The 26744-nt window shown below is 42.1% G+C and overlaps 1 protein-coding gene across 1 annotated transcript; it reads right to left on the bottom strand.

Moving 5' to 3' along the window:
• Positions 1-2894: 2894 nt before the first annotated feature.
• Positions 2895-26729, bottom strand: SERINC3 (serine incorporator 3). Its single transcript, XM_044262986.1, has 11 exons — positions 26610-26729; positions 20838-20999; positions 20013-20206; positions 18248-18327; positions 17449-17586; positions 14597-14766; positions 12625-12715; positions 11615-11795; positions 6928-7155; positions 5964-6122; positions 2895-3152 (listed from the first exon to the last, which is right to left on the bottom strand). Exons 1-10 carry the CDS (start codon positions 26646-26648, stop codon positions 5984-5986), a joined length of 1422 nt encoding a protein of 473 aa, XP_044118921.1. The 5' UTR covers positions 26649-26729; the 3' UTR covers positions 2895-3152; positions 5964-5983.
• Positions 26730-26744: the final 15 nt, after the last annotated feature.

The following is a 26744-nucleotide window of genomic DNA, read 5'->3' as shown; positions in this document are numbered from 1 at the left end:
GAGAGGTATTTTCCCCAAATTCCTATGAGACACTGAGCCGTTGTGAATTCTCTCAGTGGGCAGTTTCTTTAAATGCCACCGGATTCTCAGACCAGTCATGGGATTACTTTTCCACTTGGGCAGGCAAAAGCTGTGGCATTATTATAATACTTCATTGTAAAGTTTTTAGCTTTAAGATTTACCTTTGAAGCCTTTTCTTTCATCGAGGCAGTGAAGTGTTAGCATAGGTCACGGTGCAAGTGTAGCTGTTCTGGGGCTCTGTGGAGACACCAAACAGAAGCGTCTCAACTGTTCGGGAGGGAAGTCCATCCGGTGATGTCTGTCAGTATTGGGCCTATTAACTTTATAAATCTAAAGTAAATTCCTTTCTGCTTTCCCAACTTAGAATTGGTTTGCTCAAAATGCCAAGTGACAGGAATCGTCAGTCAGAGATTCCTTAACAGAGCTTGTACCACAGGAAGGCCCCGTGTGACTCACAGATGGAGATGCTAGCGATGAACTGTTTGCCATTTCTCGACTTCTCCTGAGGCCTCACTGGGTGGCACACTTAGTTGGGCAGGTCAGCTGCTGTCGGGGATTGTACCTGTGCCTCCACCTCTTGGCACATCACGTGGTAACCTGGTACAGGGAGGAAATGCCTGAAGCCACTCGGGGCCAGGAGTCTCTGATCCCACTCTGAGAGGGGGAGAGTCGGGCTCACTTTCTCACCAGACTGGAGCACCATTTCAGCCACTGGTCACATTCTTCGCTTCAGACTGAAACTCAGTTTAGCTCTGAGTATACAGACACGTGGTGGTGGATTCATCTAACTTCAGTGTTTGACCAAAAGTTTATTTTTCTAGTGCATTTTCTAAGTCAAAGTGGTGAAAACATGTAATTTTAGTATGCATGACTGGGTCTTAATAAAAATCCCTATAAGGTTATGTGTGGAGTCCTTTTGTGACAATGACAGATTGGACCAAGGTTCTGAAGTTTTATTATTCACGGTACACGAAGGCCTGAGTACAGCGTCTGTCCGGGTCGGGCAGGGAGAGGCCCTGCGGCAACACCGTGCACCTGTGGTCTGGACTGGCCGCCTCTGGGGACCACACTCCATTAGAAGATGCCAGCGTATACGAAGAACAGCAATGGGTCTACACAGTGGTAGAGACGACAGGTGCATTTTTCATTTCTTAAGGCCCAGATGTTCCTTCTAGACTGGCCTTGAATCCTTCACACAGCTAACAACTCCCAGGGACGTTTAAGGGCTAGGCATCCATGATGTTAGGTGCTTCATGTAGATAATCTCATTTCATCTTAAATAGCATTACTGCCCCCTGCAGGGGAAATGAGATCTGGAGAAGCTCAGCAGCTCGCCCAAGGTCACATGCGGAGCTAAGTAGTCAGACTCTAGCCCAACTTCTCCTGATGGTTAGAGCCAGGCTGTTTGCCTTTAACTGTCATTCACCCTCCGACAGAACGCAGAAAGAAAGAAGGGAAGAATTTTTTTTTTTTAATAGGGGAACAGTCTAAAAATCAGATCGTTTCCTGGCTTCTTATAAAATATAAAGCACAAGTTCTTAATCTTTGAGAACATTTTATTCTGGAAACACTTACAAGGAAACCAGACTCCTGGGGGGATGACTAGGTCTGGCTTGATCCACTCTGGTCCCACACATGCTTAGCTGTTCCTCTACCTGCTCCCTGCTGGTTTCTATACAGAAGCGTGTGGTCTCCCCACAGGAGGCACAAGCTGGGCACCATGGTGGGTCTGGCGTGTTGGTGGTGGGTCAGCTGAGAAGGTCTCATGCAGGACGTCCATACACTTACCGCTGACCTCTGATGATGTGGCAGGTAAGTCCTTACACTGCGACACACCAGCTCTTCAGCTCAGCCTTCCTGAGGAAGCTGCAGCCCTAAACTCAGTCCCTTTCCACATCTGGGAAAACGGACTACTGGCTCCGACCAGTGCAGCAGAGTCACAAGGATCAGCAAATGCTTCTGTTTACAAGCTGTGGGAGGTATTTCCCATGTTGTGAGTCCACGCTCTCTGGTTTGTTTTCTGAAACACCTGTTTTCCCCAGTGCCCTCCCCTCACACGGCACTGGGCCAGCACGCCTGTACCTGATGCAGCACATGCGTCCTGCCACTGCCATTTGGAGATGGTGAGGAAGAAAATCCTTTACAATTGCCACTTTTCTGGAAACACACCATTTTAACCAAATATTCCACCTCTTACCTAATAAGGTGCCAGCCATTAGATAAAGTGACCTAGTCGTTACTGCCTTCAGGGGGATTGCTTATCCTCCCTCGTTGCTGATGGGTAGTCTGACAGCTCTTGCCTAAGCAGTCTCCGGTTATCTTGGTGCCTAGGACCTTATGCCAAGAGACAATGGAGTCTAACTGAAAAAGGAACTCTCAAGGCCTGGTTTATTTCTCTGTTTTGCCTTCTACTGAGTAACTACAGGCAAGTTCCTGACTCCTCTAAGCTTCAGTCTGATCTGTCAAACGGGGAGAAGCTGCCCCACCTTCTGGGGCGTGGACAGCGTCTACGCACAGCTGGGCACACGCACTGTCTCATGTTGCTATTCTTCACCTGAGGAGGTCGCGTGGAGCTCAGGTCACTCAGCAGTGATTAGGACGCCACTGGGAAGGCTGCCTGATTTGGGCTCCTAGGTAACCGGATGGACAGAACAACAAGAAAGGATAAAAGAAAGGAGCAGCAGCCCTTATTGATAAGCCTGGCGCCCATCATCAATTTGTAGAGCCTGAACCATGACTCACGCAACAACACGCTCACTTGGGTGCATAAAAAGGAAAAGGACCTGTAATGGACAAAAACATGTGCTGGTGTACAGCTTGGTCCAGAACATCAACAGCAGCGATAAACAGGTCCATGGCCATGCTTGGCAGGATCCTTGATGTATAAGAGAAGCTTTTATTTCCCAACCAAGTACTTTACAAGAACAGTCCAGAGAGTAAACATCTGGCAGGGGCCACATGGGCCTACAAGTCTTCTCCCAGCTAGCTCCAACCAGGTAAACGTAGCAGCCACTGCTGTTGCCTCTGATGAACTCCTAGACCATATCACTAACCTCAAAGCCAGGCTGTCAATCTGCAATCCTGAGGGACAGACAGGCCCATTCCTGGTGATGAAACACCAGATGACTTATCTGGAATGAGAGGACACCACAACGTCTGATGAGTCAAGATACTCTCCTGGTCGACCTGCTGATGTTATCTGTGTATATTCCTGAGTAATTCAGCACTCCTGAGTATGGTTCCCTTGAGTCTTGAGTAATCCTGGGTTTCCTAGCAACAGACCAACTTAACTTAGAATACAGTCCAGCAAACAGGGATACTGTCCCCTAATTTTCAAAGAAATTTTGTTATTTCAAATTAATATCAAAAGTTATCATGAGAAAAAAATACTTTATTGGACTTTGTTACACTTATTTTACAGTTTAGTATTGCTTTATTTTGCATTACATAAAGTAGGGGATGGAAAACCCTCATTGTTTCTGAGGTTTACGGCCTTTAAAGGTCTTAATCTGGCTACCCTGCCATTAAGCAAAGTGGGGGGTATCTGCTTTACGCTGGCAAAGTAAGGGGCTAAGCCTCTCCTATTTGCACCACCCCCCACCTCCCCTGCAATTTTATCTCTGTACCTTGACATAATGCACTGGTTTGAAACAGGTGGTTCCAATGATTCGTATCAAGCCCTGCTTCCCTACCCCACCCACCTCCATCCCAACTGAGACTGTCCCCTCTGTGTCCCATCTGTTTAATTCTGTATGAACACCTCAAATCTAGCCTCCACTGGACTGTGGCTGAACATCTCTGACCTCTGAATACTGTCTAGTGTCATTTTAACCCATAGTGAGATTAGCAGCTGCCACCAGAGTGTTTAAAATGGGTTAAGCACTTTGCAAAGTAACTTAACTCTTTAAACAATAACATGTACTAGGTACTAACTTTTATTCAAACAAGGCAAACACTGAGGCTCAGACAGATGGTCACACAATCATTTGCCCAAGATCATAAGGCATAGTATGTACTCAATAAATATTAGCCGACCAGTAAACAGACAGAAAAAGCAATGTTGGCTACAAACCGGGTCTGACTTCCAAGACCATGTTCTCCGCCATTCTTAAGGGACCAACTCCATCCTTCTGGCACAATGTGTTTCTCTTTCTGTCTCTCACCATATAAACGGAAGCCCCATCAACTCAGGTGATTAAACCATCATCACTCAGGAATCGGCCTCTCCCCTACAGCTAATGAATTGCCAGTTTTAAAATTTTAATTACTAAGTAGCTCTCAGCTGTCAGTTTCTCCCCATCCTCACTTCCACTTCGCTGTTTGAAGCGGGGTATGTCCTGCCCGGGTCTCCTCTCTCAACGCCCTCTCTGCGTGTCTGCTGCAGTGTCTTAAGACCGTGTGTCCACGTCACCATCAATATGCTCCCTGCTGCTCTCAACTAGGGTTCAAACTCTTCGCTGTGGTTTGCAAAGCCCTTCATGACCCGGTCCTGCCCTCTTCTCCCTATTCCAGCTTTCCTGAACAAGTCTGCATCCCCTTCCTTTAACGTGAAGCTCTGTCTACCCTGTAGCAATGCCGGCCCTCTGCCCCATTTCTCTCTCGGAAAACGCCTAACAATTCCTGGCCTCCAATTCCACTTTTTCCAGGAAGCCTACCAGGACAACTCCCCCAGCACAAGCCCAGGCAACTCTCCTTTAAGTTCTCTGCAATTCCCCAATCCCAGCACTCACACCAGGCTGTACATCTGTCCGCTCAGCTTCACACTCCTCTAAACTCTAAGTCCAAGATGGCAGAGCTGGTATCTAGTGTTTAACGCTGGAGCCCCGAACCTGACAGCGCCGGGTGCAGAGCAGACACTCTATAAATGGGTGCTCAGAGAACGAACTATTCTAGTCGACATCCTTGTGGGCTGCCCTCTCTTGACAAAGTTTCCTGACAGTGCCTGCCTTGTGTTTCATATACGCAAGTGTCTTCCCCAGGCAAGGTATTCGGAGTACAATTTTTGGATGAGTTCCAGACTTTACTTACTAGCCAGACCCCAAGTTTTAGAAGAGACAGGCACATTCTGCTCGATCCCTGATAAACCTGACTGCCCATGAATGTCTAAAAATCATAGAATGGCTACTAACTCATAAAAGAAAGGGTCTTAAAAGCTTAAGTCTCTGTTTTAATCAAATACCTTTATAGTGCAAATATAATAAATTCACATGCATTTTGCTTTTACATACTCATAACAAGAGAACGACATAGACCAAAGTGGCACTGTTTTCCCAAGTGACTTTTCATTTTCGCCAAACCTACAAAAGCGCTTACGGAGACGGACACTTCTGGCAAAGCTGGGACTGCGCGGCATCGCTGCTGTAGTGTCAAACACCGGAAGGACCAACTCAAGCTGCAGAAGCTGTAGCCCGATCAGCCACTCTGCTCTTCTGGGGAAGGAGCCCGTGGCACGCAACCCGCCCCTGCCCCCCACCCCATACTCCAATGCTACACTTCATGGGGGATGAAGGACTGAACACACTGCTTGCTTGCATCACACAAGTAAAGACTTTCACAGAGGAAACCTGTCATGGAAATGGTGGGGTTTTTGTTTTGTTTTGTTTTTGCTTTTTAAGGAGACTGCAGTAGAAATATATTAACAATTGGCCTCAAATATCCAACATTTCTCTTACATTTTAAATCAAAGTTGTAGGATCCTACAGATCTTAATAAAGTCTCTTCACAGCACAGCTGTAGTTCACTTTAAAACGCAAAATGTTCCCTTTGCGCTATATCCTTACAAATAAACATAATATACATATAAATGAAAAGTTCAGATCCTGCGTCAAGCATTACTTAATCTTGCTGATATAAACTTGGATACAGTCAAATTTGCAAAGTATTCACTTAATATTTTAGTTGAAGCAAAAGTAAAACAGGTAAGGGCTTTCAGCAAAGCAGACCTTTATGAATTCTCAGAGGTTCAGCTGAAGTCACGATTGGTGAGGACGAGTGGAGCCACAAGGGTCCAGACATAGAGGAGAAGGCAGACCCAGCTGGAGCTGATCTTGACCCACACAGCTGACCACTTGCTGGTCATGCTCTGGAACTCTGCATCAGGGCTAAGAAAGCAGACGATGGTCAGGTAAGAGCCTGTTGGCAGCATCCAGTAGCACCCCCAGCGAAAGCAAAGAAAGGTGGCTAACACTATACTGTAGTAAGGTTCTAGAAGGAACTTATGAAAGCTGCTATTATTAGTTTTCATGTGCAGGGGATTCTGCCTCTCAAAAAGCTTTTATCTTATCAGCACGAAGAACTCTTTGCTGAGCAAAGCTCTTCAGGAATACCTAGCTGTTCTAGGTATTGGCAAAAGTCTAGATTGAAATGACGTCCCTGAAACTTTCCTTATCACATCATTATTGTGATCAGAATACTCCATATGGCCATCTCTAGACACCAGGGAAATTTCGTGAACAAAAATGGGTCAGACTGCTTTATGTTATGATTTTCTCTCTTAAGTAACTCAAGTCTAGAAGAATTCTCCATGATTCGTACTCTAAGAATTTCAACTAGGGACCCCTGGGTGGCTCAGTCAGTTAAGCATCTGTCTTCAGCTCAGGTCACAATCCCAGGGTCTTGGGGTCAAGTCCCGCACTGGGCTCCTTGCTCAGTGGGGTGCCTGCTTCTCCTGCTTGTTCTCCCTCTCCTCTGGCAAATAAATAAATAACGTGAATTCCAAATGGATTTTAAATCCAAAAGGAGAGAAAGTAAAAAGTATTTCAGAAAAGAGTCCGCACTGAACACAACTTCAAGATACGGGTAAATGAAGGGGATTCTGAGGTCAAGCAATGGAGGTAGATTTTACAGGCAGCCCAAGGGGGGTGGGGTGTCAAGTGGTCTTCCATCCGGTTTGTCTGTGTCTCCTACCTGTACCAGCTGGTCAGGGTCATCATGATGTACAAGGAAGCCAGGCAGAGCATGAAGTGGAATAAGAAGTAGCTGTACTGCACTCCTTCCTTCTCGTTGTCCACAACCCGCCGAGGCTGTCCCTCTTCTTCATCGCTGCCGCCACTGGCAGCTGTATCACGGAGGATCACGCTGTCACTTCCTGACAAAGTCAGCTTACTTACTTGGCTGTTGTTGGAAGTACGGATGCTGGAAAGTGATCCGAGAGAAGACAGATCAGCAAGGGGCCATGAGATGAATCGCTGCCATTGGCCTATATACATGCAGGTTGTTTCTGAACTGCCCCTATCTGGGGACTGAAGGCCTTCTGAAGGGCTCTGCTTAAAGTTCTCAACTGTTGCCTGTCATCACAAGACACAGAGCACGCTCATCGATTACCATTTAATGGCTAACTGCTTAGGAGTTTCATCGTGCTCTCCATGTCTGCTTCCGTGACTTCACAAGTCTCCTCCATGCTTGGAATGGACCACCCACCAGCCTTCTCCCAGCGAGCCTCTTTCTTCAATTCTCTATGTGCTACGTCTTTTAGAAAGCCTTCCTGGCATCGAGTCATCACTACACTGGGTTAAAGTCCCACAGCTCCTTCTGCTCCCCTCTGCCATACTTAGCATTCCCGTCTTTCTTGCTAGTCCTAGAACTCAACAATGACCGTAGTCATCTATGCATTTCTAGCACATAGCAGATGCTCACTGCAGCTTAAAATGACTGAATAAAGAAAGTACATACAACTAAAGAACCACATAATCATCTCAACAGACACAGAAATATCACCTGACCAAAATTTAATACCTTTTCCTGATAAAAACACTCAACCTAGGAAAAGACAAGAACCTCTTCAAACTGATAAAGGGCATCTATGAAAAACCCACAGGTGACATCACATCTAATAGTGAAAGACTAGGGCGCCTGGGTGGCTCAGCAGGTTAAAGCCTTTGCCTTCAACTCAGGTCATGATCCCAGGGTCCTGGGATCGAGCCCCCGCATTGGGCTCTCTGCTCAGCGGGGAGCCTGCTTTCCCTTCTCTCTCTCTCTGCCTGCCTCTCTGCCTACTTGTGATCTCTCTCTGTCAAATAAATAAATAAAATATTTTTTAAAAATAGTGAAAGACTAAAAGCTTTCCCCCTGAGATCAAGAATAAGAAAAACAAGCCACTGTCACCATTTCTACTCAATATTGTACTAGAGGTTCAAAGCAGAGCAATTAGGCAAGGAAAAGAAAAAAAGACATCCAGATTGGAAAAGAAGTAAAATGGTCTCTATTTCCAAATAACCAGACCTTATACATGGAAAATCTTAGGGAATATACACACTATTAGAATAAATGATCTTCCAGAATACAAGATCAATATACAAAAATTCCACGTCTATACGGTAACAATGCAAAACCTAAAAGATAAATTAAAAAAACAATCTCACTTATAAATATCAAAAACAACACTTAGAAATTTAACAAGACATGTTTGAGACTTGTACACTAGTAACTACATTACTCCTGAAAGAAACTGAAGACCAAATGAAACATCCCAAGTTATGAACTAGCCTTAATAGTGTTGAGATAGTAATGCCCAAAAGATGAATAGATTCAATGCAATCCTTACCAAATCTCAATTAAACTGACAAGCAAAACCCAAAATTTACACAGAAATGCAAGGGACTTGGAATAACCATAACAACCTTGAAAAAGAACAAGTCTCGATGCCTCATACTTTCTGATTTCAAACCTTACTACAGGGGTGCCTGGGTGGCTCAGTGGGTTAAGCCTCTGCCTTCGGTTCAGGTCATGGTCTCACGGTCCTGGGATCGAGCCCCGCATTGGGCTCTCTGCTCAGCGGGGAGCCTGCTTCCCTTCTCTCTCTCTGCCTGCCTCTCTGCCTACTTGTGATCTCTGTCTGTCAAATAAATAAATAAAATCTTAAAAAAAAACAACAACTTAAAAACAAAAACAAAAAAACCTGACTACAAGGCCACCGTAATCAAAACAGTGTGGTACTGGCATGGGATACCTATACAGATCAATGACATGGAGTTAGGAATCCAGAAATAAACCATTACATTTAGGTTCAACTGATTTTTGACAGGGATACCAGACAAAGCAATGGGGGCAAGAATATTCTTTTCAGCAACGGTGCTATGACAACTAGATATCCATACTACAACGGAATGGAGTTGTACCCATACTCCAAGCCATATACAAAACAATAAAAAGCCCAATTTAAAAATAGGCAAAAGATTTAAATAGACATCACTTCAAGACATACAAATGTTAGCACAAGAAAAGAATGCTCAACATCACCAGTCATGAGGAAAACCCAAATTAAAACCGTAATGAAATGCCACTTCATGTTCTCTAGAATGGCTACAATAAAAAAAAAAACAATTATAATCTAACAGTTAAGAGGTGATGAAACCAGCAGCCTCATACGTTGCTGGTGGATCTGGAAGATGATGTAGACCCTTTGGAAAACACTTTTGCAGTTTTCAAAAGAGGTACCACATAGCCTAGCAATTCTACAACTAGGTATAGATCCAAGAAACTGAAAATGTACACCCACACAAAAAACCTGTACACAGGGGTGCCTGGGTAGTTCAGCTGGTTGAACAACTGCCTTCGGCTCAGGTCATGATCCTGGACTTCCGGGATCGAGTCCCGTATCGGGCTCCCAGCTCCTTAGGGAGTCTGCTTCTCCCTCTGACCTTCTCCTAGCTCATGCTCTCTCTCACTCATTCTCTCTCAAATAAATAAATAAAATCTAAAAAAAAAAAAAAAAAAAAACCTGTACACAAATACTCACCGCAGCATTATTCATGACAGTTCTGGAGCGAAATCAACCCAAATGTCTATCCACCGACAAAGGATAAACAAAATGTAGTACATATCCACACCATGGAGCATCTTTTCCAACAATGAAAAGGAATGAAGTACTGCTATAACATGTATGATCCCTGAAAACACACTAAATGAAGAAGCCAGCCACAAGAGACCATATGTTTTACAATTCCACATATATGAAACATTCGAATAAGCAAGAGACAAGTTTAGAGAGACAAGTTTCTGCCAGTGGCTGGAGTGGGAAGGCATAGGGAAGTGACTGCTAAGGAGACATGAGGTTTCTTTTTGGCAAAATAAAATCTTCTAAAATGGACTGTGGTGGTGGTTGCTCGAGCCTGTGAACAGACTAAACTACTACTGAATTGTACACCTTAAAAGAGTGATTTTATAGTATGGAAACTGTATCTCAAAAACAAAACAAAGCACATTGGGCCAAACGCAAACCAAACAAAGTCACAGACAACATAAAAACACGTAAGCAGGGACGCCTGGGTGGCTCAGTTGGTTGGACGACTGCCTTCGGCTCAGGTCATGATCCCAGAGTCCCGGGATCGAGTCCCGCATCAGGCTCCCAGCTCCATGGGGAGTCTGCTTCTCTCTCTGACCTTCTCCTCGCTCATGTTCTCTCTCACTGTCTCTCTCTCAAATAAATAAATAAAATCTTTAAAAAAAAAACACGTAAGCATAGCTGTATTGCAATACAACTCTATTTACAAGGCCTACAGTTTGCCAATCTTTCTTTTAAACACTCATTAAAAAAAAAGATAAATCTACACATACTGTGGAAAACTATCCAATTTACGACAAATTCATATTTGAGAATACTGTATATATGTATAGTACGTTCCTATTAAAAAACGATTTATATAAAGTGATATAAATAAAATTACATATATAACTATAAATAAAATTATGTATAATTACACAAATACAAATTGATAAATAAGGTAGTTAAGTGTAAGCGAAGGAAAAAAGTATCAAATAATATGTACCAAAATGCTTAACCATGGAAGAGGTAAATTTGGAGGGAGGCTACTTTCAATTCCCACTTCAGAGTTATCTCACTTATATTATTAATTTATATAAATATAAACTCGCCCTTGTCCATTTTTATCTCCTATTTTTAAATTATTCAAGGAATATGTGCCATTATATAGAAAATATCAATAAAAAATGGGTAAGAGGGTGAATGCAAAGTGCTAACACAGGTTCTATCTGAGGCCCTGGATTAACTAGAGATTTTAAAGTTAGATGTATAGAATTCTGTAGTTTTCTAAGTATTTTTTACAATGATCAGGAAATTAAGACCTTCTTACAAAAAAAGAGAAACCAACCAATTTCAGAGTCACTACTCTAGCCGATGTGGGGTCAGGTGAAGACTTTATCCTATCCAGGGAGATGGTATCTCTATGTCAGTTGGGAAGGAAGTATTTGATGAGAACATTTATTAGGCTTTAAGAAATATGTATGACTTGGGACATGAAACAAGTCGGGGGCTTTCATTAAAAAGGAGTTAAGGGGCGCCTGGGTAGTTCAGTGGGTTAAAGCCTCTGCCTTCGGCTGAGGTCATGATCTCGGGGTCCTGGGATCGAGTCCCGCATCGGGCTCTCTGCTCAGCGGGAAGCCTGCTCCCCACTAACCCCCGCCTGCCTCTCTGCCTACTTGTGATCTGTCAAATAAATAATTAAAAATAAATAAATAAATAATAAAAAGAAGTTCTTTTTCTCAATCCCTCACACTGCTCTCTGAAAGCAAAATAGCTTCTTTGCTCTATGATTAACCTTCATGAGAATCTTGTTCCAAGTACTTTTTAACTTACCTAGAATACAAAAGGCAGAGAACAAAACCTGTCAGCCCAATGAACGTCTCTGCATCTAAAAAATGCCCACTCTTTGCGGGTGGAGCAGGGGTAGGGACCACAGCAGTTGAATTCCCAGGAGCCAAGGTTGGCGCCGTCATGTGCGTGACGATGCTCCACAGGCCAGGGTTGCAGGAACGATCTGAAAGTGGGATATTTTTTTACTGTCCTTAGTAAGAATTCCTCTTGTTCCGAGAAAGGATGTGAGGGAAGGGTTCACACATCATTCAGTCATGATGTAAAACATGCGGATGCCATACTTAGAAGAACCGGGAAACTTAGCAACTAGTTACATATTTGTGTGGCAATCAGTAACATAGTTTAAGGAAAAAAGAAAAGACCCGACAACAAAGTACTTGCCAAATTCATAAATGTCAATCCTGATTTTACTGATCTTGAAGTTGAACTGGCAAATCTTTTGGGGTCTGTAGTTGTACAAAGGCTTTAACCACAGGGAAATTTTCCCTAGTTTTTACAGTTAAATAGAGAGTATAATAACAGTAAGTGAGTCTTCATTGGAGGGTCTGGAATAACGGTTTTCCTTTAAAACAAGTCTGTAGAATACCCTACTGAGTGAGACACAATGCAGTAATTATAAAAGGAAACTTCTTTCAGCCATTTCCTCTAGAGCCTGTAACACCAAAGTGAAATTCAATTACAACAATGCCACAAAGGGCCAAAACAATGTTGCCTTGTCCAATTCTTAACTAGTTTGACTTAGTCCAGGGAAAAGCCTAGACTGTATAAAGACTGCAGTCCTTTAGGCTGTCAGCTATTAAGAGCTACGGACAGACATGGAAAATAAAACTTGAAACGCGTGTATATGCACCACACGGTGAGCACCGTACATTTAAGCAAAGCCTTTTGTTCTCCTATTTGCCCTTTGTTCTACCTCCAGCGTTTGCACCTGCCGGAAGAGTGATTTCCTGCTTTCTTTCTATCAAGTGCATGTACTACTGACATTCCCTTACCGGGTTCATTGGTCATGGCTGACCAGGTGAGGTACATGGTGTAGAGGGTGATGACAGAGGACTGCAGGAGACCAGACTGAGGCCTGTGTTCCTGTGGAATCAAAAAGAAAGCAATGCCATGGGAACTGCAAGGCTGACTTTTTCTTTTTCTTTCTTTTTTTTTTTTAAAGATTTTATTTATTTGACAGACAGAGATCACAAGTAGGCAGAGGCAGGCAGAGAGAGGGGAAGGGAAGCAGGCTCCCCGCTGAGCGGAGAGCCCGACGTGGGTCTCCATCCCAACACCCTGGGACCACGACCTGAGCCAAAGGCAGAGGCTTCAACCCACTGAGCCACTCAGGCGCCCCAAGGCTGACTTTCTAAAACCCAGCAGACATCCCTGGCCTCTCCCCAACACCCCCCACCCTGCTCCGAGATATTAACAACTGAGAACCTTCTGATTCTACTTGACAGTTGAAAGAGGGTAAGTAATCTTTCAATGTGAGTTAACCTGAAAAAGAACCAAGAAAGACTGTGTACTAGTGGTTCTTGAGGCATTTGACAGCCCTGGAATTCCCGTGTATCCTACAGAGGCTGATTCACTCATCCCTACTAGTTATAGAAGCAAAGCTCCACAGCAGTGCTTACCAGCTGAGTGACGGTCATCTCTCTGGAACTTCAGTTTTCTCATTTTTGAAAGGAGAGGTGTTCTATATTCTTTTCATATTTCTCATCTAAAACTTTAAGAATTGGGGCACCTGGGTGGCTCAGTCGTTAAGCATCTGCCTTTGGCTCAGGTCATGATCCCAGGGTCCTGGGATCAAGCCCCACATCAGGATCCCCGCTCAGCGGGGAGTCTGCTTCTCCCTTTCTCTTGGCCACTCCCCCAGCTCATGCCCACTTGCACTCTCTCTCAAATAAATCTTTTTTTTTTATTTTTTAAGATTTTATTTATTTATTTGACAGACAGAGATCACAAGCAGGCAGAGAGGCAGACAGAGAGAGAGGGGGAAGCAGGGTCCCCGCTGAGCAGAGAGCCCAATGCGGGGCTCGATCCCAGGACACTGGGATCATGATCTGAGCCAAAAGCAGAGGCTTTAACCCACTGAGCAACCCAGGTGCCTCTCAAATAAGTAAAATCTTAAAAAAAAAACCTCCATGAATTTTTTTTTTTTAATTTTTAAAGATTTTTATTTATTTATTTGATAGACAGAGATCACAAGTAGGCAGAAGGCAGGCAGAGAGAGAGGGGGAAGCAGGCTCCCCGCTGAGCGGAGAGCCCAATGTGGGGCTCGGTCCCAGGACCCTGAGATCATGACCTGGGCCGAAGGCAGAGGCTTAAACCACTGAGCCACCCAGGCACCCTCCATGAATTTCTTAAAGTATGGTGTTTAAATGATGAAACTCACATGCATGAGTTTTGTTTTTAAATATTAAAAGCGATTTTTTTTTAAAGCAGTGATTTTCTAATTTAATCCCCCTAAAACAGCTTAGCTCATGATTCGTAAGAATCATTCTCCCAACATGAACTATTTTTTAAGAGCTATAAAATTCTCAGGTTACCTACAGTTTTTTTTCCTAGGGAAATTATGCACTTTTTCATAGGGGAACTATTCACTTAATCATGATACAGGTGCTCAATGGCACATTTTACAGTTACTATATTAGAATTATGAAGAACTTATAATATGGGAAAATGTTTAAGTAGATAAACATAAACTCACATAAAAGATTACATCAGCTTAAGTCTGGCAATAATTAAAAATTTTTCACAGGAGGATGCCCGGGTGGCTCAGTTGGTTAAGCGTCTGCCTTCAGCTCAGGTCATGATCCCAGGGTCCTGGGATCGAGTCCCACATCGGGCTCCCTGAGTCTTTTTCTCCATCTGCTTCTGCACGTCTCCCTTGCTGTACTCTCTCTCTTATGTTCTCTCTCAAATGAACAAATACAAAAAAAATTTTTTTCCACAGGAGGATAAAGCAGAAAACCATACCTGAATTTTTGGATGAATGGATATAATAGAAACCACAAAGCAAAGGATCAAATTAATACTGATGAAGAACTTGTTCTCTGCGCAGCCGTCCGGTCTGGTGTAGTAAGTGTAGAGTAAGCCGGCAAAGACAACGGACAGGATGTAACAGATGCTGGTGACAGACAGCAAAGCTGGAAGGGGGGAAACCCACAGCAATGCTCACAACTGTAACAAGCTTTTCAAATGAAGACCAATTTTCTTCTACCCCATATAAAAATAGAGACATTATTTTACTGTTCTGGTGGTCAACATTTTACAAGGAAATTACAGAAGACCCAAGGATGACATCTCAGACAGCGCTAGAGGTGGCCTGGTGTTCAATTCAAGCAAATGGATTCACTTTCTGGATTATCTACCTTGATTCCATGGGTTGAAAAACAAGCTAGAGTAAATTTGGCTAAATAATGTGCATTATAAACTTTTCTTAGGAACTTGCAAAACTTGTAGGCCCTCAAACTGGCCCAGTTCCAGCAAGCTAAATACCAGGGATGGTGTCAGCAGAAAACAACAGACAGGCATCTCTTACATCATTTGTCTTCTGCAGCCATGGGCTACGTAAGCCCACTTCCTGTCCCATTAAGACCACCTCACTGTGGGAGAGTGGCGTATTTGCTATTTTCAAAAATAATATTCCTTTCTGTTCACATGGATAGGCAACAATTAGCTATGTAACTCTGAAGATTAGAAAACATGGAAGAGTAACAGTATACTCAGACCAACTGTAGCAATGATGAGCTTGATTAACCTGCACTTAATTCAAGGCACAATTATAAGAAAACCAGTTTCTACTTATAACCTCCACAGTTGCATATTTAAAATTAAATGATGAATATGATGTTGGTATAAAACGGTATTGTATGTCAAAGTACTAGTACAGTTCTTAATGTTTTTCCATATGAATATGCAAGATTTCTCTACTTTTTAGTTACTTCCAAAGGAGGACAAATCTGCAACTCATTATTAAATTCTTCTAAAGTTGAGGGATTCAAGTGAATTATAGAAAAGGAAATGAACAGATTAAAAAAATAAATTTTTATGAGTCAGAAATGAGGAGGTGTTTCAGGATTTCCAATGTGTCACAAAATAAAACAATTTCTTAAATCTCATGCTAAAATAACTAGTCATTATACATAACTGAAGTGACCAACAAAATAGGGCAATGGTTAAATAACTTACAGTATACCACACCACGGAACCCCATGGAACTGTATACCATTGAGTTAAGATGTATCTGTACTCAGATATGTTAGAAAATACTCATCATATAGTTGATATACTTCATCATATAGTTGATGAGAAGAGCAAGTGATGGAACAATGTTATTATATGAACCTATTTACATCTAAATAACAAGAACATGTATGTGTGCACAAATTATAAAGATCCAGTAATCATGGTTACATCTGGAGAGGAAGGTGGGTTGCAAGTGGGTGGAAATCTGCATGTTTTATTTTTTATTAAGTTCCGTCCTCTGTGTTTATGGTGAACACAGTATTAATTTTTGGGGTTTTTTGGCTTTGCTTTTGTTATTTTTTATATTTTAAATTTAATTTTTTTTTTTTTTGCTTTAGTTATTTTTTAAAAAGCAAGCTAGATAAATAACAAAAAAAGAAAACTGGACAGTTTGATAATGTGTACTAAAAGCCTTTAAAATATCCATACCCTTCCCCTCTTCTACTTTTAGGAATTTATTCTAAGGGAAAAGGCAGAAATGTGCTCAGAGACATATTATTAGGTATTTACTGCCACATATTCACAGGCTCCTTCGAGGTTTAAAAAAAAGTCAAACTATAACCTATCCAAATGTTTAACACATATAAAAAATTAGTAAGATAAAGTATTCAGGGGCGCCTGGGTGGCTCAGTGGGTTAAGCCTCTGCCTTCAGCTCAGGTCATGATCTCGGAGTCCTGGGATTGAGCCTAGGCCCGGGCTTTCTGCTTGGCAGGGAGCCTGCTTCCCCCACTCCCCGCCTACTTGTGATCTCTGTCAAATAAATAAATAAATAAATAAGTATCTTAAAAGAAAAAAAAGATACAAGTATACATCTTTTTCAATGACTTTTTTTCTATACACAGAAGATACATATGCAAGAAAAAAGACTGTAAAGATACAGACTAATATGTTAACAGTAAGTATTAATTACCAGAGAGTTGGATAATGGGGAATTTGTTTTCTTCTGTGATTTTTGGCCATTCAAGTTCTTGACACAAGAGGAGCTATCACGTTTAAAATGCGTGGGGTGCAGGGGCTAGGAATTTCAACTATTGCTTTTTTTAAATGAGGTATGGCTGGGTCATCGCCCCTAGTAGAAGAAGATTCCAAATTCCCTTCCCACTATTACCAGCTACAAATCCTGTATTTCCACCCTAGAAATGTTAAGTGCTTTTACAAGGAGTGTGGGTCATACTCTGAAGAATGCAGTAAGGACTGTTCACTTCTATCTGCTTGAGGGAGGTGGGCAGATGTCCTGTTATGTATAATCCACCTGAGTTCCCTGTCAGTGGAAACAAGGGAATCAAAACCAGAACTACATCACTAACACAACATTTTTCTCTTATCTGAACACATTTGGTTACGTTACGAATCGTAAAATAAATGAATGGAGAGAAACCAATGATTTCTACAATCTGTGCTTCCCCCTTCCGGTAATGCATATAATTCAGAATTGACTCAACTGGGAGACTATAGTTTTTAAGAAAGTCAGCTATAATTTGGAATTTTATACACTTAAATCAATGGAGATGTTTACTGTACATCCTGCTTAAGATAGCATAATGCAGTATGGCTTTTACAGGTGAGTTCAGATACCTACCAGCATACCAGCACCTTGGATTTCCTTCTTCCATTCGATTTACCCATGACTCATTACAAGAGTGAGCGAAGTCGACCAGAAGCACTAGCTGGATGAGGATGAACAAAAAGGCCCCGGCCATGCCCACAAAGAACCAAGCTAGAACCCAAAAGAACAATGTTATTCTTACCATAGGAGTAACATTTCAGATGTTATTATTACCCAATTTTAAAACAATTTCCATTCAATTGAGAGAGAGGTGGTAAAGACCTATTTTGTCTCCAGCAGTACAGCAACATTATTCCAAATTCAAAGGCATTCTCTGAGAAGTCTGACTGGGCTTCAGACCTTTTAAAGCTTGTTTACCTTGTGCCCAGGGTAGCCTGGGAGCTGACATTCCAAATGGTACAGTAAGCCCTTCCCTCCACAAGGGAATAAAAAATCACAGTGGAAATCCACAGATGTCACTTGATATTATGGTTAAAAAAAAGTGTATTAAGACAGGGATAGTAGAACACATTGTGAGTTACAGGTCCTCATGTTGACAAGCTCTTGGATTAACTTAGTACTGCCAAGTGAGGAGGTAAACTATTAAAATATTGGCAACTTATGGCTCCAAAACAGCTAAGAAAAAAAATGGGCTGAATGCCTCCTGGGTTTAATCAAGTAATTACTTCCTTAATATTAGTATGAAGTCGTATAATTGAACACCACCTCATTTAATTGCCAGTTCTGCAAAACCAGTAAAGAAAATGTAGCTTCAACTCCATCATTTGTAGACTGTGTATATATAATTAGCTCTCTTAGTAGTGAGCCATACCTGTGGTGAAATGGCCCCCAGGGATGTAGAAAGAGCCAACCATGATACCAACAATGGCAGCAATTTTGAAGAACCAAAACCTATTAAAATATAAAAGTACATTTATGAAATGTTAATTTTTGCCCTTATACTGAGAAAAGTTAATTTCTGAAGTGCAACAATAGGGACTCAGTAGCATTCCCAACATGACTGTCTGGGCTTATTTCTTCATTTGACATGAAACTGCCCCACTCAATCTTTCATACAATTTAAGGACAAATACTAGCCCAAAGAACACATAATTCATAGACATAAGAGAAAAACATATAACTTAGGAATTTCCCTACATTTAGCGATTAAAGAAAGGAATTTTTCTACAATTCTGGAGTATTCTAAACAATCAATGTTAGCTACATATACAGCAATTAACTATTGGATTTAGGGAAAAGTTATCACCTAATCCTTCTTTCTCAACATAGGACAAAGTACCTTGTGCCCACAATCACACAGTTCATCACTGGTGAAGCTAGGACCAAACCCGGCTTTCAGTCCATAATCTTTTTTTTTTTTTTTAATTAATATAGTATTATTAGCCCCAGGGGTACAGGTCTGTGAATCACCAGGTTTACACACTTCACAGCACTCACCATAGAACATACCTTCCCGAATGTCTTTTTTTTTTTTTTTTTTTTAGATTTTTATTTATTTATTTGACAGAGAGATCACAAGCAGACAGAGAGGCAGGCAGAGAGAGTGGAGGAAGCAGGCTCCCCACTGAGCAGAGCCCTCCCCCCCCCATTTGGGGCTTGATCCCAGGAACCTGGGATCATGACCTGAGCCGAAGGCAGAGGCTCTAACCCACTGAGCCACCCAGGCGCTCCTTTCAGTCCATGACCTTTAAAGACTGCCTTGTATGGCAGAATGGAAAGAATCAGGTTTTAGAGCTGGACAAACCCGAGTTTCAATCCCAACTCCAACTCTCACTGGCTCAGAGATCTCAAGCATTTATTTGTCCTTTCTGAAATTTAGCTACTGCATCTATAAAAAGAGGATTATAATACGTATAAAGTGTATAAAAGTCCCTTCAGTCTTCAAGTAAGAATTATGTGTCAAAGGGGAACTGGGGGCAGTCAGGAATGGGAAACAAAGATTTGTAAATCCATGGCCCAAATATATCTAGTTTATCTTTCTGTACACTGTTTAATAAATCAGATACATTTTTATCTTTTAACAATAAAAAGTATACATGTTTGTGTGTATGCAGTGCCTAGCACAATCCTTGAACTGTTTCACAGGTGTCTGATAAAGATCTAGGAACTTGAAACAAAGGTATTTAAAAAAAAGGACAAGGGCACCTGGGTGGTCAGTGGGTTAAGCCTCTGCCTTCTGCTCAGGTCATGATCCCAGGGTCCTGGAATGGAGCCCTGCATCGGGCTCTCTGCCCAGCAGGGAACCTGTTTCCACCCCCTCTCTGCCTGCCTCTCTGCCTACTTGTGATTTCTCTCTCTGTCAAATAAATAAATAAAATCTTTAAAAATTAATTAATTAATTAATTAATTTTAAAAAAAAAGGACAAGACTCTCCTTTTCCCCTTCAGCCCCTCTGTGCTACAGAACTCCAACTGAAAATGACACTCAAACAACTTCCCATGTACAATGGGTCAGAAATGTATGTGAGGCACTGATTCAAATACTCTACTGCTTCCATCAGGATGGCAACATTAACTGCTCAAGGGGAGGAGCTACACCATAATCTAACAAGTAAATAATAAAATCAATGTACATACCCATTGTGTACAGCTGCTCTGGGATCTTTACTTGTTTTTACTTTTAACATGAGCAGAGAGAAGACAAAGAAAAAGATGGCCAAGGCAAAGTTGATCCGATACACAGCTTTATAACCGACCAGAACATCACAATCTTTATCCACTTTTCTATCAGCCACATTGATTTTAAATCCCCCTTCACAGAATCCAGGTATCTGGAAAAAGCAATTTCAGTGTTATGGGAATATTCACATTTAAATAAAGATCATATCCCATCGTAAGAAAGCCTAAATTTATACAACTGACTACTTCAACAAGTGCAAGACTGTCCTGAGGGACTTTTCTCATTGCCTTCCAATTCGCTTATAATCTTGTCACCAAAAAGTATAAACAATTTGCATTTTGCAAATAAAAATGAAGTGTTCTCGTCTTTGCTTTTCTTACTGACGTGGTTATCTCCCATTCTGCCATGAATTTTCATGCTACAACTGATTCCTTCCACAGGTGTAGGGTTAGTCTAGGTCAAATGTTTAAATCTGAATGAAACATACATGGGAAGATAATATTTTCCTGCCATTCTTTGAAAATCTTTCTCTTAGTTGTTAAAGTAGAACCTGAACATGTTCTTTCTGAGTACCCTCATTTTTGGAAAAGGACTAAAACTTTCATATTCTATGTCTTTCTTGACCATACCCAAAAGTAATGTCAAAACCCAACAATTACAACGAACTTGATTGAGATTTACAACCGTAAAGAAATAAGAATGTCAATCACAACTAAAATTGTGCAAATTAGAAAAATAATACAAATAACCAGTACATTAAGTCTACTGTTACCTCTACTTACCTTCTTCAGCTGTGATTCCATCCCTTCTGTCAGCATGATACAGGATACAGCAGCGCCCAGGAAGAGAATGAAAGCATAGATGAGGCGAGTCACCGTGGAATTCTTACTATTGGGGCAGCAGCTACACAGCAGACATGATGCACCGCTGCAAAGGCAGGGAACCTGCAAAAGCACACCACAGCCACTTGAGACCTCTTTCAGGGGACTCCTTCACGTCATAAGGGTCACAGAGTAGAAGATGAGGCAAACCAGGCTTTGATGGCTTTAAATGAGAGAGTTATGGCTGGGAGGGTGGCTAAAAGCGTGGGTGCTGGGGGCACTTGGGCAGCTCAGTCAATCGAGTGTCTGACTCTTGATCCTGGCTCAGGTTTTGATCTCACAGTCATGAGTTCAAGCCCCACAATGGATACGGACCCTACTTTAAAAAAAAAAAAGAAGGATGGGTTTTGGAGTCAATATTATTTCTGTCATTCTAACTCAGCAAGTTACATAAGCTAAGCTAATTTCTCCATCTGCAAAATAGACTGAATAACAGAATCTTCCTCCCTCAGACACTGCTGTACGGAACAGTGCCTAAAACATACGAGGAACCCAATAAATGTTACTTATACAGAGAGCATATTTTATTTAAAAACAACATAAAAATCTACCTCCACTTGCTATTTAAGTAATCCTAGTTACCAAATCTGGTATTATAGCACCAAGTAACGCTACATGGAAACCCTTATATATAATGATAACAAGAGCCATTTAGCTCAATTTAAAAGTAATCTGGAGATTCCTCAAAAAATTTAAACACAGAATCCACCATTGGACCCAGCAACTCCTCTCCTAAACATACACCCAAAAGAACTGAAATAGGTATTCAAACAAAAGCTCATACATCAATGTTCAACACAGCACTATTTATAGTTGTCAGAAGGCAGAAATAACCCAAATGCCCACCAAGTGACAAACGGATACACAAAATGTGATATAGCCATATACTGGAATATTACTTGGTCATGAAAATGAATGAAGTACTAATACCTGGTACAACATTCGTCAACCTAGAAAACAACATGCTAAGTGAAAGAAACCAGACCCAAAGATCACATGTTGTATTTCACTTATATGAAATACCCAGAGTAAGTAAATTCAGAGGCAGAAAGCATTAGTAGCTTCCAAAGGTTGGAGGAGAAGGGACATGAGATGGAGAGTGACTGCTTAATGGGAATCAGGCTTCTCTCTGGGGTGTTGAAAACGTTCTGGAACTACACAGATGTGATGACATCAACAACAGTGCAACACTGTGAATGTCCTAAATGTCACTGAATTATACACTTAAAAATGGTTAATTTTACCTCAACTGAAAAAAGAAAAATAACCTGGGTATCTGGTGAGCATTTCAGATAATGGCATAATCTTGAGTTGTTTTATGTAGGCTTAATTAGGAAAGCGCTCAAATTGCTTTTAAAGATGACATTAGGCCTGGCTAGCTCAGTCGGTAGAGCATGAGACTGAAAGATGACATTAAGTCACATTACAAAGGCAGGTGAAGTCAGAATCATCAGCAGAAGCAGATGTAAATAATGGGGGATGCTGGTCTCACAGTACGGTCCCAGTCTCTACTTTTTATAGATGGTACCTTGGGGGACTTCATCATGGTTCTGTGTGATTTGGAACAAGATGCTAAGGTCATTTTAGCTTCAAAGCCCAGTCTGCTCATCTGTAAAAATGGGCATAACACCACCTACCTGAACAGTTACTATACAAAGAATGAGCTAATGTCAGGAACAGACAACAGCTGGCATGATGCCTGGCACAGAAGGGGCTCAATATATCATGGTAGCCATTAACATCTGTAATCTCAAGAGCCAACAGAAATTGATCATCCATTTTCAGTCTTCAATTCTAAACTACAATCTGGACCAAAAGACCATAATAGAGGTCTATAGCTGGCTGCAGACAGAAACAGGTTTTACAGTCAACAACAGTGACACTGGGGCACCTGGGTGGCTTAATGGGTTAAGCCTCTGCCTTCAGCTCAGGTCATGATCTCAGGGTCCTGGGACTAAGCCCCGCATCAGGCTGTCTGCTTGGTGGGGAGCCCGCTTCCCCTCTCTTTCTGCCTGCCTCTCTGCCTACTTGTGATCTCTCTCTCTGTGTCAGATAAATAAATAAAATCTTAAAAATAAAAATAAAAAGCAACGACACTAATTGCTTTACATTTATTTTGTCTGCATTCTCATACTCTTAACTCTATTTATTTTCTGACCTATCAAATAATCCCACAATAACTGCCTACTGTTTGTTATGGGTTGAACTGTGTCATCTCCCCACCTCCCCACACACAAATTCCTATGTTTAAGTCCTGATCCCAAGTACCCTAGAGTGTGACCTTATTTGGAAATAGAGTCATTGCAGATGTAATTAGCTAAAATGATGTTATACCGTGAAGAGTAGGCACCTAATTAAATATGACTGGTGTCATAAAAAGGAGAAATTGGGGTACAGACATGCAGCACAGGGAGAGCACCAAGTGAGGACAAAGGCAGAGATCTGCAAGCCAAGGAATATCAAACCACCAGGAACTGGGGAAGAAGCATGGAATAGATTCTGCCTCATCACGCTGAGGATGAGGGTGTCACCCTGCTGGCATCTTAATCTTGGACTTCTAGCCTCCAGAAACGGAGAGACAACACACTTCTGTTGCTTGAGCCACCACCCAGTTTGTGGCTTTTTTTTTTTTAATCTAGCCCTAGCAAATGATTATACCCATTTATTTGTTTGTAAGTATCATGAAAATATAAGTGCCTTTTGGAGAGACGACCTACTGTTTTATTTCTTGAGCCTTTACAGTAGCTACTTAATCTGTGGACCAGAGCTGTCCTACTGTATGTTATGTCACTTCCCTATCTCAGTAAGTAACAACTCTATTATTCTTTCTGTTACTCAGGCCAAAAACCTTGTTGTCACCCTTGACGCTTTCTCTTTTTCCAAAACTCTCATCTAAACTGTCAGCACATCAGCTTTATCCTCAAAATATATCCAGAATCTGGGGAACATAGCTAGCTCAGTCGGTAGCACGCACATACAACTCTTGATCTCAGGGGCGTGAGTTCAAGCCCCAAGTCCGGTATAGAGCTTACATAATTTTTAAGATAATAAATAATAGTTAAGAATAATATAAATAAATAATAAAAAATGAGTATCTCCATAATGTGACCACTTTCTTAGCACCCTTAGCTATCGCGTTGGTCTAAACCACTACTATCATCTTTCAAGCTAGATTAAATGCAATGGCTCCTGTCTCACTCCTGTAGCCACACAAGCAGAACCCAGAGGTGGTATAAAGATTGTTTTAAGGGGGGCGCCTGGGTGGCTCAGTGGGTTAAGCCGCTGCCTTCGGCTCAGGTCATGATCTCAGGGTCCTGGGATCGAGTCCCACATCGGGCTCTCTGCTCATCAGGGAGCCTGCTTCCCTCTCTCTCTCTGCCTGCCTCTCCATCTACTTGTGATTTCTCTCTGTCAAATAAATACATAAAATCTTTAAAAAAAAAAAAAGATTGTTTTAAGGTGAAGACATTTGAGATTCAACAGATACAGGGAAAAAAATCTTGGAGGTTTCCTCATGTGACTAAAAGCTGAAACTTCTGGGATATGAGGATGCCATAAATTCTCTCTCCAAGGGAGTTTTATGGCCATGAAGAAGAAAAAGACCTCTGCAACTACATAAACAAGTATTATCCCCAACTTACTTATCTCCTCTTTGTTCTAACTAGAAGCCCTTTTCTTCCTTTTTCCTTTTCCCTAGTAAGTAAGGTATATAACAAGCCCTATTTTCTACCATCCCTCTGCGTTATGCATCACTGAATGATAAATAACATCCTGCCAGTATGTGTGTAGCACATGTACATAGCTCTTTTTTCTCTCGCTAAGATTATTACTTTCATTCACAGGCCACTAACCCAACAGAGGATTCGAGCAAAGTTTTTTCTCCTCTACACTGCTTCACCCTTTCTTTTCTATAGTCTGTTCTCCAACCACCACCTTGTTAAAACACAGGTCAGATCACATCACTCTTCTTTTCTATAATGAATCCCCATATCTGTTAAGAGTAAAGGCCAAGGGGCGCCTGGGTGGTTTAGTGGGTTAACGCCTTTGCCTTAGGCTTGGGTCATGGTCCCGGGGTTCTGGGATGGAGCCCCACATCAGGCTCTCTGCTCAGCAGGGAGCCTGCTTCCCCCCACCCCACCTGCCTGCCTCTCTCCCTACTTGTGATCTGTCAAATAAATAAATAAAATCTTAAAAAAAAAAAAAAAGAGTAAAGTCCAATACAAATATGATTTGTGAGCCTACATGATTTGGCTCCCTGCTACCTTTCTGACTTCATTTCCTATTTTTCCTCCCCTCACTCATCCCACTCTCTGGTACACTGCACTCCTTGCTATTCCTGTTGAATAAAGGGGATTAAAAATATAGAAAAGCAATTTACAGATAGAAATGCTTTGATGGCATGAATATAAATACTAGCATTATCAAAGACAAAATGTGTTTCAGGTTATCACAGTAAGACAGACCACTTTGTCTCAAATTACAAATTTACTCCTTAATTACCTTCTTAACTGTGTATTTTTTCCTAAATCTACTTTGCAAACAGTTTGACCTACTGCTGGACTGTAAAATTCAACTTACCTGGATTTGTTCTAATGTGACAGAAAAATTGTACAGCAGATGATAAAGGTAAAAATTATTTCATGAAACCTGTGTATAAATGGGCATATTAAATTAGCTATGTAAAATATATTTCTTACTTTCGGTCAAGGCCAAAAAATTGGAAAGCCACTGCTCTCAAGGAACCTGTAAATGACCAAATACCCTTCTGACTTACGATCAACAACCTTAAAGAATGGAAAATACACTTTTTGTACTTTGTCCCTAAGAAATGGTAGTGCAATGAGCGAAGACTGAGTCCTTGGCCAATTAAACCGTTGTAAAGTTATGAGACAAGAAGTGATTTTAAAGAATCGTGCTCCTCAGGAGAAACTACATGAGGGAACTCACCATACTCTCTTCCACAGATCCTAAAATTTCCTTTTTTAAAGTAAGGCATTTAAGATCTACAAAGCGATTCCACCCATTTATTCACTTTATCCTCCTCACAGCAGCTCTCAAGAGGAGGAATGCTGGGGTTATTAGCTTCATGTTACTGGAAGCCAGAGATAAATGCGTTGGACAAGTCCCAAAACGTTCACGCCATGGTTTCCAATTTTAAATAATCCACAAGGCCTTCTTTCCTTTGCACCACAACTGCACACAAGCCTGGGTCAAAATCCCAAATCTCCCACATAGTCTCTAGCAAAGGCAAATCCATGCTCCGGGATAAAAATATCACTTAAGCCGCCCAAAATTAAACGACGCCACCTTATGAGGGTACTTGGAAACGAAGCAGAGCGCCCACGCCGCGGAACTCTCATTCCGCGGTCCGGGTTCCAGCTCCAGAGGAACCCAGAGGCCGGAAGCCTCGCGGGGGCGGGGCAATCGAAATTGTAAACAATGACGGCCCGGCCTCCGACGTTCCCCCCAAACCCGGAAGGCTAGCCGCCCGATCCCGATGGGGGGGGGGGGCGGGGACATCACGGATTTCGGTCCGCGCCTGGGATACTCTCTGCAGCCCAGGGCCCGTCCCCCCAAGCTCCCGGCCAAGGCCCGATCGCGTCTGAGGTTGGGGCTCCCTATCGCCCTCCCCCAAACGACACGTCGGACGGAGACACCAGACCCCGAACCCACCCAGCTGGCGAGGGAGAAGACGCCCAGCACAGCCCCCATGGTGACGCTGGTGATGCAGGCGGCCGGTCGGGAGGCTTCTAGCGCGGTGGTAACTGCCAGATGAGGCGTCTCCTCAGAAACGCGACGTTTTTCTCA

This window comes from Neovison vison, chromosome 8 (assembly GCF_020171115.1).
Source record: "Neovison vison isolate M4711 chromosome 8, ASM_NN_V1, whole genome shotgun sequence".
In the NCBI taxonomy this organism is placed as follows: domain Eukaryota; kingdom Metazoa; phylum Chordata; class Mammalia; order Carnivora; family Mustelidae; genus Neogale; species Neogale vison.
Note: the sequence above shows the minus strand (reverse complement) of the source record. Positions and strands in the feature narration are given on the sequence as shown.

Bases quoted from the DNA above. Each gene is read 5' to 3' on its own strand.
- SERINC3 (XM_044262986.1), bottom strand. From the start codon at position 26,648: ATGGGGGCTGTGCTGGGCGTCTTCTCCCTCGCCAGCTGG. The intron at 21,000-26,609 runs GTGGGTTCGGGG...GTGCTTTTGCAG, and splicing joins TCTTCTCCCTCGCCAGCTGG to GTTCCCTGCCTTTGCAGCGG. The intron at 18,328-20,012 runs GTATGTACATTG...ATATTTTAATAG, and splicing joins AGAGCAGCTGTACACAATGG to GTTTTGGTTCTTCAAAATTG.